Here is a 10,035-nt window from a genome sequence, read left to right as displayed (position 1 = left end):
ATGTTGTAATTTGTCCCAATTACCATTGACATCTATGTCCTTAACTACTTTCTCCTTCAAAATTTTTTCCAAGACCTTACACACTACAGATGTCAAACTAAAAGGCCTATAGAATGACATATATGTTCTGACTCTTTCGTGCTTGTTCAGAGGAAGTAGCCTGACTGGTTTTACATAGCAGAGCTATTTAAATACCATTTTGGACAAGACTTATGAGGGGAAAAATTAGTTATAATTGCAATATTGCTACAATAATACTTTCCCTCTAATTGCCTTTAATTTCAAAACACTCAAAAAGGAGTTTTTTTGCTATATGTTGTACTTCTATGCAATACAATTAATGAAAACAAAACACCAAGGACAAAACATTAAACATCCTGGCTTCAATGGTCTGTCATATTTCAAAGTTTAATATAAAAAAAATAGCACCACTGACTGTATGTACAAGATTCATACAATGGTGTATGAAAATTGTTCCAGCACATTGGATGTAAAAATATCATTGTTGCTAACTAATTTATATATGTTGTTAGAATTGTCTCAGGCTTCTGACTGCTATTCAATTTTAATGGCGAAAAGAGGGGAAGGAAGAGGAAAGAAAGTATATTAGGAATTGAACTGCGAGGAACCAGAACTTCTGTTCTGTGGGAAAGTCCAGTATTAGAAATTTAGAGAAATTGAAAAATGAAAGAAAAAAAATATTTGGGTCAATCGAAACATTTCATTCAAGTTTGACTTTCTACATAATATACAATCAAATACATTTTCAAATGACAAAGTTGTTTTGAGAACAAAACCCCAAAAATATTTCCTCCCAAGAATGTCAAAAGTGAAGTGTTTCAATAATGGTGAAATGTTTGTTTCAGGGAGGTTTCCAAAACAAAATTTTCTCAAAATCAACAGGTTCCCATGGAAAGTTTAGATTTTGAGGAAATGGCATTTTGCAATGGAAAAAAACATTCCACTGGGAAATTTTTCACCTGCTCTCATTTGGAGTTAGCTATATTACAGTGAAGTGAGTTTTTGGATGGAAGGAACTAAAATCAGAGAGGTTTTTTTTTAAATAAGAAAGATGGGCTACACTGAAGAACATGTAAGAAAACTAGATTGTCCTAGGATTTGCTGAGCTTGACATTACAGCTATATCAAGGTCTTTACACTCTTTTGGGCTGACTTAAAAGCAGGTCAAATAAGTAGCATTATTGTAAGTAAAAGACTCAACTTTCAAAAATGCAACTGTGAACAATGAACTGTGTAACTGTCATGTTGTTGTGAACACATTTATGTCCCTAGCACACATCTGGCTGAGCAGATTTTCATTCTGTGCAACCTGGACATAAAGCAATGCAGCTCAGTTTAAAGTTCTAATAGTCAGTATGTTTAGATATTAGTATATTTTATACTTAGTCTTATAGGAATTTCATTTAACACATTTATTCAGGTGTTCATTTAAAAGGCATTTCAGTGTGCATACAGGACTTGTTGAAAACTGGTCAGTCATTTGCAGATCTAATGCTGCAAACATATAAACACCTAAGTAACTTTACTCATGTGAATAACCCCAGTGAGTTATTAAACTACTCATGGTATTAAAGTGATTCACATTCATATGTGTTTTCAGGAACAGGCCCTGAATTTGTATCTTTTTGTAGCAGGTTTATTCTAATGTTGCACATAAAAATGAGCTTTATTCTGCAAGACATTTTTGGTAACATTTTATTCTACATGAACAGCATTGGATGGTACTATCTTATCACTGCCAGGTAAAGGTTCAGGAATCCATTCTCTGAGACAGGTTGAGCCTGGCTATCACACAGCCCTGTCTCAAAGAGTTGCTAAAAAATCTGGACACTCATTTAAAGAGAATGCCGTTTAAGCTGAACGGATGGAGGTATCCTTTTGATAAATCTCATTTTTAAAGAAGAAAATAAGAGCATATCCAACCCATAAGTAATCTACTATTTTTTAAAAATATACTTGTCCTGGCATGGCTACATAAGATGTGGACAATCATCATTTTTTGGTTCTTTTATGGTGCAGAGGGACATTTTGAATCCACTTAAGTCCCAAAGCTCAACACCTCTGCATACGTGCTGAACGTTAACAAGATTACCCACAATGGCAGCTTCAGTCAGGAAATTAATCTAGAAAATATACCTTTTAGATCAAACACAGTTGCAAATGTACAGTGTGCGTTGTGATTTCAACTTCGTTTTGGAGAACATTTCCACTGTATTCTTTTGCTTTTTTAAAGAGTGCCACAAAATGTATGGAACACAGTCATGGCTCAAGGAAGGAGGCAGACTGCTGAGAATGCCAGATGCTCTGGGAGCTATCCAACCACTCTTTGACTTAATGAGACGCAGTGTGTTGTGGCATTCTCTCAGGAACGCTTTCTGCGTTTTGGTTTTTCTAAATGGTGAACTAGTTGTCCTTGAGCAGTGAAGGGTCGATCACGCTAGGAGCTGCAGTTCCTAATTTGTGTGTATACTAGACGTAAAATCAAAGTGGCTCAATCACACCCTATAGAAAGCCACCATGTCATCAGCAGCTAAAGCCTGGAGTTTATTAGGATTTTTTCCCTCTAGTGGGAAAACAAGGTACTTAAATCTTCAGAAAAACTTTTTTTTTTTAACTAAAGAATTTCAAGTTTTCCAGATAGTGCAAGACATGGGGTAGTGCCCATAAAACAACAATAGCTGACCAAACAAAGGGCATTAATTGGACCTTTTCCGGGCCTTTTATCTTATAATGATGTTGTTCTTGGGTCTGCATAATAACCACACCCCAGATGTTGGCAAGTTACTAATTATGCCCCAGAAGCTGACAGGTGGCTAATGAGTGACTCTTCTATAATCTGTCATCAGTCCTCAGAATGTGTCAAAGCTGTATTTGTTTCCGACTTCCCACTTCTGATTACAAAAATAGGACTTACTATAATCATAATAAGAATATTAATGATATAAAATAATTATTGTAATTATATACTTTTTGGCAAATTATTAACACAGAACAGCCAAAAGACCCCATTGGATTAAAAAATGGTGAAGATGCACAAGTGTTAAAAAAGACAAAGTCTTTGTTAAAAAAGAGAGAAAAACAATTCACAAGTTGATGTATTTCTATAAGGCAACATGTTACCTTTAGTCTGCTATCTCGGATTATGTTGAGATTGGGTCACTGTTCAAGGAAATGTCAGAACTTTGCTTGCTTGAGTTTATCGATGTGGTAACAAAGTTTCAATGCTGGTCCCAATTTCAGACCCAAGTATTTCATGATCATGTCACTTTTCAGCAACAATAAAGCATTGCCATCAATCTCCTGTTTTAAAAAAAGAGAGAGAAAATCAAGATGTTTAATCTGTGACCAGTGCTGAAAAAGTAAGAGAGCAGGCATTCCAATGCAGCTAGGACATCTTCCAGCTGCATTTTCAAAGGGCTTCATTCAGAGTAGAGCTGGTGGAAATTTTGTCAATTTTAAAGTTTCATCAAAGCCTATTGAAATTAAAAAGTGCCATATCAGTGCTAAGTATTAGCATGGCCTTCCATACGTTGCGTTGTTTCTGTTTGATGGCCAGATTTTGTCTGCGTGATCCATGTTATACTAATGAAGCATTACTATGGATCTTAATTTGCATGGACCATTATTGTGCTTACTGATGATCCGCAGTACGATCACTTTCTGATTCACTCAATCAGCAGTTGATGGTCAATTTCCACTCCCTGCCTCCCCTCCCCTCTCCATATTAGAAACCACTTTCTCCTTATCTCTTCTTCCTATCATTTTAGGAAGGTAAGATAAAGGAAGAATCAATGTTGCATTCAAATATGGATACAACAAACATGGGCATAGCATAAAGAAAAACAAACTTCAGGAGCTTAGAATAACGTAAAATAAAATACTGTCAAGCGATTAGAGTGAATTCGGATTTTTCAAAATGTTAATGAAGGTCTTTTTTTCCCTTTAACATTATTAGTATATAAAGGTTAGAATTAAATTACAGGACATGAGTGTGCCAGAGGGAGCATTCATATTTAAATATCCTGCAATAGCTATGTCCCTCTGAAGAAAAAGTATGTTTGCTTGATTTCTCTTTATTAATATTGTGTCAGCGCTTATAAAAATATACTGCAGAATTCTATCGTAGTGATCTAAAACTCTGCAATAGTGCTATTAGCAGATGCAGGACCAGATCCTTAGCTGGTGTAAATCACTGAAGCCAATGGAGTTAGGTTGACTTACACTAGTTGAGATCTGGCCCACAGTAATTTGGATCATTACTGTAGGCCACTGGAGTGTTTTTATAAGGGATTGGGAGCAAGAAATGACACAGGTTTCTCAAGTACAGCCTGCAAGACTGCAATAGCATTTGGAGTTAGTGAGCAGCTTCCAGCTGCAATAGGAAAGTATTATTGTATTAAGCCTTGTTTCTGCAAACACTTATTCCCGAGCATATTTCTCAGCATGGTGAGTAGTCCCTAAAGGGGCACTAACCCTGTGGGGTTGATTCACTAGGACTATCCGGAATAGCTGGTGCTATATTCAGTAATGAGGGTTTGCAGGATCAGGCCGCTAGTGAATGAAAAGATTAAGACTGCGCCTCTCACTTCAGAAGCTGGAAATGGAGGCTTCCCCTCCCAGTAAGGTCACCCTCTCCAAGCAATACTGTCAGTGGTAAGCTAACTGGAACAAAGCTAAAATAATCAATAGGAAGAAGGTCTAGAAAACGGTGTGTGCTCACAATTACAATATCCGTCACTGGAAGAGGTAGGTTATAATTCTGAATGAACAGGTTTAATTACCTTAAACATAAAGGTTTTAGTCTCCTTCACATATGCGTTTGCCAATTACTGACAATAATTAAACTATCAGAGCGTTGCATTGCTTTGCTCCCTCTTGGTTTGATTTTGCTACTTGTTAATTCTCCATATATTCCTCCCTCATGTAATATCCCCTTCGAACTCATTCTCTCTTTCTCTCTGCTGGTTTCACTTTTGCTCCTTTCTTCTTGCTGAGAGGTCACTGCAAAATGGCTCACACTCATTGCCAGAAGTGCTACTGCGAGAGAGGTGTGCAGCTGATGGTCTCACACTAATTCTGCCTCCTTCAGTGACCCTATCAATTATGGGCTAGATTCCTCTCAGACTGGACCCTGCTGCAGTGGCTCCAGATGCAGAAACTCTCCGTGGGAGAGGCTGCAATGCAGAAAACAGAGGTTTGGGGATTTGTGGATTCAGTGCACACCCTCAGTAGCCACTTTTGACAGAGTAACTGCAGAATCTTGGCCATAAGCAAGAGCTGCCTTCCTATGTGGGAAAAACACAAGGGAGGGCTGTGATGGTACCACGCACTGCCCTCCCTGTTGTGGAGATAGGGGAGTAGACTGGCTCAGGGGGATTGTCTCTTGCTACAGCTGTTTAGGTGAATTTGGGACAGTAAGTGTAAGTCAATCCCCAATCTCTGATGGTCACTTTAAATATAACAGGGCTAGCACTGCCCTCATTTGCTTTTGCTTTTCCCACTTTCTCCTTATTGTACCTCCCTGCTACAACAGTAGTGTCATGACTAAGATTAGCTGATTGCTAAAGCAATGATTTCAGGTGCTTGTTGGGCCTGTCAATGACATTAAGTGCTTCCAAGTAAATTATGCTTCATAGAAAGATTTAACACACAGGAAGATATGGCTAAGGTTAATGGACTAATCACTTGTCTCTCCCCTCTGGGGTCTCCATGCTAATCCAGCTTAGATTAGAAGGTTGGAAAATTGAAGGGGTATATATATTTTCAAAGGCCTAATTGAATTGAGTTGTGCAGTAGCCTCACCAAAGCTCTCAGACCTATTGCATATTTTACAATGAAAATGACTTTAAGTATATACAATAGGTGCGAGGTGCTTCACAATGGATGATGTGGAAAATTTTAGTGCCCATTTAGCTAAGTCTCTTTTGTCACAAATACTGTAGGACTATGGCACCGCATAGAATCCTACAGCGTAGTTCACCTAGAGACTGTTGTGTCAATGCACTAGGCTCCATGCTGTATAAGACAATATAATGTCAGAATCTGCTACATATGCAATAACAAAACAAAAAAATACCCTGACGCTTTTGTACAAGGGAGACTTGTAACTTCCTAAATGCTCTTCTTTCTGGGACAGAGTGATGAGGTGAGGAATAGCAAGGAAGGTCTACACATGTTTCTGGGATCCTCCCTCACATTCACACCTGCTTCCCCTAATTTCCCTCCCCTGCCCCAGACTCAAAACCTTCTGGCAAGGCAACTTTCTTTCAACCTGCAGATGGCTAAACTGTGTTGTCTACATTGCTGGTTTATACCATGCTTTTGTCAAATGGTTTATAGGAGAGTCATGCCCTGTTTGTAATGGTCAAGGAAACTAAGTTAGCTCCTTAGTGGCCTGAACTTCATTTAAACACTGTGCTGGAGCTAATTAAGATATGGCCTTAAGCTTCCAGCCCAGGGGAGGAGCTATAGAATGACATAAGGCATTGCTTCCCTCCCAGGGGTTGAGAGAGCAGTTCCTCCACACATTACTCTCAATCTCTGCTGGCACGAATCACCTGGTTGGACCTAGAAGTTCTTTTAATTTAAATTTAGAGTTAAATTCCAACACTTAGATGTTAAGATCAGCCGTGTCTTGTAAGCCGCTGAGCACAAGCAATTCCCTCTGCAGCCAATGGGCACTGGGAATGCTCATTGCCTCACAAGATAAGGCTCTCACTTGGTAAAGTCAATGACCTGTAGACTTAGCCCAAATAGCCTGGTCACACCATGGACTGCCTCCTACGTACATGTTTTCTGAAAAGCTCCACGTGTGGACCTAATGCATGAGGGTCTGCATCCTTCACAAACCAAACCACATCATCGACAGTCCAGGTTGAAGGGTTCTTGCTTGATGGCCGAGCTGTATCTTGTCTTTCCGGTGAAGGACTTGAGGCTATTGATATAAAAAGCCCATAACAGCATGTTACAACTTAATACTAGTTAACGTGTTTTGAGAGCACTCTGGAGTAGGGCAGCCTTACATGGTTGCTACAGTGTTGGCGTCTGGGCTGGTGTGTATGTGTTGGGGGGAGATATTTGATTCCTTACTAGGAGAATCGATCCCAGCTGGTGAATTGTGTTAAAAATGATGAAATACTCAGTCTCCTGCTGGGGAAGGAAAAAATGTACCAGCTGCCATGCTCTTAACAGAGCAGCCACTACTGTCTGATCTGCAGGCAGCAGGGATATTGGCTCAAGAAGGCACTGCTCTCCCACCTGGAGATAAAACACCACAGCGCTAAACAAAGGAATTAGCCATCCAATGCAAAGGCTGGAGGATGAAATGGGGATTTAGCAAATTGTTTGCTCTTAGTGTTCGGATATTTTGACTTATCCTGCAGTTTAAAAGAGCATTTCCATTTGATATCCTCCTAATCTCGGGCTCTCATGAAGCTGAAGGTCCCCAGTGATTGTCTATTTGGAGAACTACTAAAATGTGCGAAGATGAACGTTGCACATGTGACTTCTTAATGGTATAAGCCCAGGATGATTTAAGGTCACTTCAGCCTGTTCCAGCTTTAAATCAAGGCAATAAAGGCACATTGGAATGAAAGTGCATTTATGTTTTTATTCCTAGTCTCTGCAGAATTATAAATCTCAGTCATCACATGTATGCAACCTGCCCCCCACACCTCCTCCGTGCTGCTGCACTATTTCCAGAGCTATGTGATGACATTAGATTACAGGAAAGCTGTTTACATTTGTTTATAGCTACAAAAAGCAAACTTCACATTAACTGGAAGCAGCACACGGATTCAGAACACGTTAGTAGCCAAAACCATCTCGTGTCTCTTTGTTAGAACAGAATTGTTAATGAGTAGATATGAACAGTAAGAGACCAGGCACAACAGAAAAAGAACAGAGCAGGCAGAGGGAGATCAGAAATACCTGACGAGTTGAAAAAATGGAGGCCAGAGAAGCCCAGAGTAGTTAAGAGTGGAATCAGAGAGGCTCAAAGCAGCTGATTAGAGAAGATTTGAGAGGTCCAAAGAAACACTGAGCTTGGAAAAATGTATCAACTCTGTAAGAATCCCATGGACCAGTGAGAGCATTATAAATATATGTGAGCAAATGGAATGGGCTGAATCAGCGGCTCATGTAAATTGGTATCTCATGGACTTAAATGGCGCTCTGCTGATTTGCACCATCGGAGGATCTGCCCCTACAAGCCGGATCCCTGCATAATGTCCAGGCTGTGCATACTGGTACTTTTTTGCCACCCTAAGGATCTCCCAGTGTAACATAATTAGGTATATTTTTGCTATTATGAAAGATGGACTCCAATAAGCAGCAATACTATGGATGTGCAGATCTGATTGATGGGGCTTTGTATTGGGATTTGATGTAAATATCATTTACTAGGTCACTCTTTTGGATATACAGGACAAGGGGTAGCTGCAGATCCTCTAATTAGACTGCTAGTGTTCATGTTCATATGGAATCACACAACTCTGGGTTCCACTAGCAGAATAAATACAGTGCACATCTGGGATCAATGGCATGAAGCTGTGAAGCCAAAGCATGCTGAATGAATGGCACAATCTCTGCCAGCCATCGGATGATCAGTAACATAGAAAATGTTGTCAGGGACAAGCGAAAGAAACAGGATGCATCTTGGAGGCAGATTTCAGCTAGACAGAAAAATACACCAATTTCTATCCTGCTTGATTCAGGTGGAGCCTTGCTTTCAGTCTAATCCAGATGCAGACATGTGCGTGGAGATACCTAGAAACTGCCAGTTGGCTGTTCAAAGGGAAGGCTGTCAGCGGCCGGCCAGGGCAGACTTTAGGTTTTTACTCCGAAAAGGGTGGTGAGGCAGTGGCGTGGCGAGTCAGATGCACCTAGTGAATTTGAGAGGGAAGTTTCTTCCCTGACACTATAAACTGTAGAAGATGATGACCTTGATACTGCTCCTGCTGGGTGATCTAGCCTCCATTGTGCTGAATGAGCATGACAGTGAAAATGGCAGGCAAAGCTCTGCTTTCTGTTACACCAGTGTACATGAGGGCAGAGTATGGCCCAGTGACTCTTGTCTGGTCTGTGCATTGCTTCCAGAAATGCCACGGAAGGGCAGAGGAGAACACATGACCCACTGGGAACAGCAGGAAGTCTTTAACAGTATCAGCCATTTCTCTAATAAAAGGAAGGGGGAGGGTGGAGAAAAGAGGTTGAAATGACAAGAGAATTCAATTCGCCCCTGACAATGCAACAATCAATAACTTGAAGCTAAGGGTTTTAAGATAAAATATAAATGACCCTTTTAAGGAGACCATATTTGGTAGAACTCTTCAAGGGAATCTGAAAAGCCCCAGAAGTTTAAAATCACTCTTTCAAATTCCAAATCAATAACAGAGCACAGATTTAAAAACAGTTAGTTTTTTTTCCAAATATTAATATTTGAAATCCATTTCCCCCGCTAGAACCTGAATTCAGGGTTATGTGTTTCTATGACATTAGTTAATGACATCACAAGCACCTACAACAGATTATTTGCTGACATTATCTGTCCTGTTTTGGAGCCAATTTACCCCTATTTATTTTACAGGGTTTATCACAGCAGTATAACCACCTCATATGAGTACGCATTAAAATTTCAAGGTCTTGTTGAAACTGGGATACCATTAATTTGCACACAAAATCCAGAACTCAGGTCTTGGTAAGCAAGTACAAGAAGATCAGTTTCCAATATGTTTTAGAACATTTTTCAAGCTTTTCACTCTGGTCATATAATCTATTGATCTGGGAATTTAAACACCCTCCCCCCCTCAAACGTCTTTATTTACAAAACCTTAATTTCAACAGGACTTTATTACACGTTATATAAGGTGATTTGGTAACATCATTTTGCTGGAAGAATCCTACATTATAAACAAAATTGCTTGATGGTTTTATGATAAGTACTGTACTTTTTTGTGTCTGAAGGTACTTGCACTTAACACAGGGTTTAGATAAAAGAAGAAGTCTCATCTCTCA

General features: G+C 39.6%; 1 protein-coding gene across 2 annotated transcripts in view; it reads right to left on the bottom strand.

Annotated features, from left to right (window-relative positions):
• Positions 1 to 3,156: 3,156 nt before the first annotated feature.
• The window catches only part of SCML4 (Scm polycomb group protein like 4), a 106,176-nt gene continuing 99,297 nt past the window's right edge, over positions 3,157 to 10,035 (bottom strand). For both annotated transcript variants that reach the window (XM_050951408.1, XM_050951409.1), the window contains exons 7-8: positions 6,810 to 6,955; positions 3,157 to 3,321 (exon numbers count right to left, since the gene is read on the bottom strand). In XM_050951408.1, coding sequence (XP_050807365.1) covers positions 3,196 to 3,321; positions 6,810 to 6,955 — 272 coding nt within the window. In that variant the 3' untranslated portion in view covers positions 3,157 to 3,195. The remainder of the gene's footprint in view (positions 3,322 to 6,809; positions 6,956 to 10,035) is intronic.

The sequence above is a fragment of the Gopherus flavomarginatus genome, chromosome 4, assembly GCF_025201925.1.
Source record: "Gopherus flavomarginatus isolate rGopFla2 chromosome 4, rGopFla2.mat.asm, whole genome shotgun sequence".
NCBI lineage: Eukaryota > Metazoa > Chordata > Testudines > Testudinidae > Gopherus > Gopherus flavomarginatus.
This window is presented reverse-complemented; position numbering and strand designations above follow the sequence as displayed.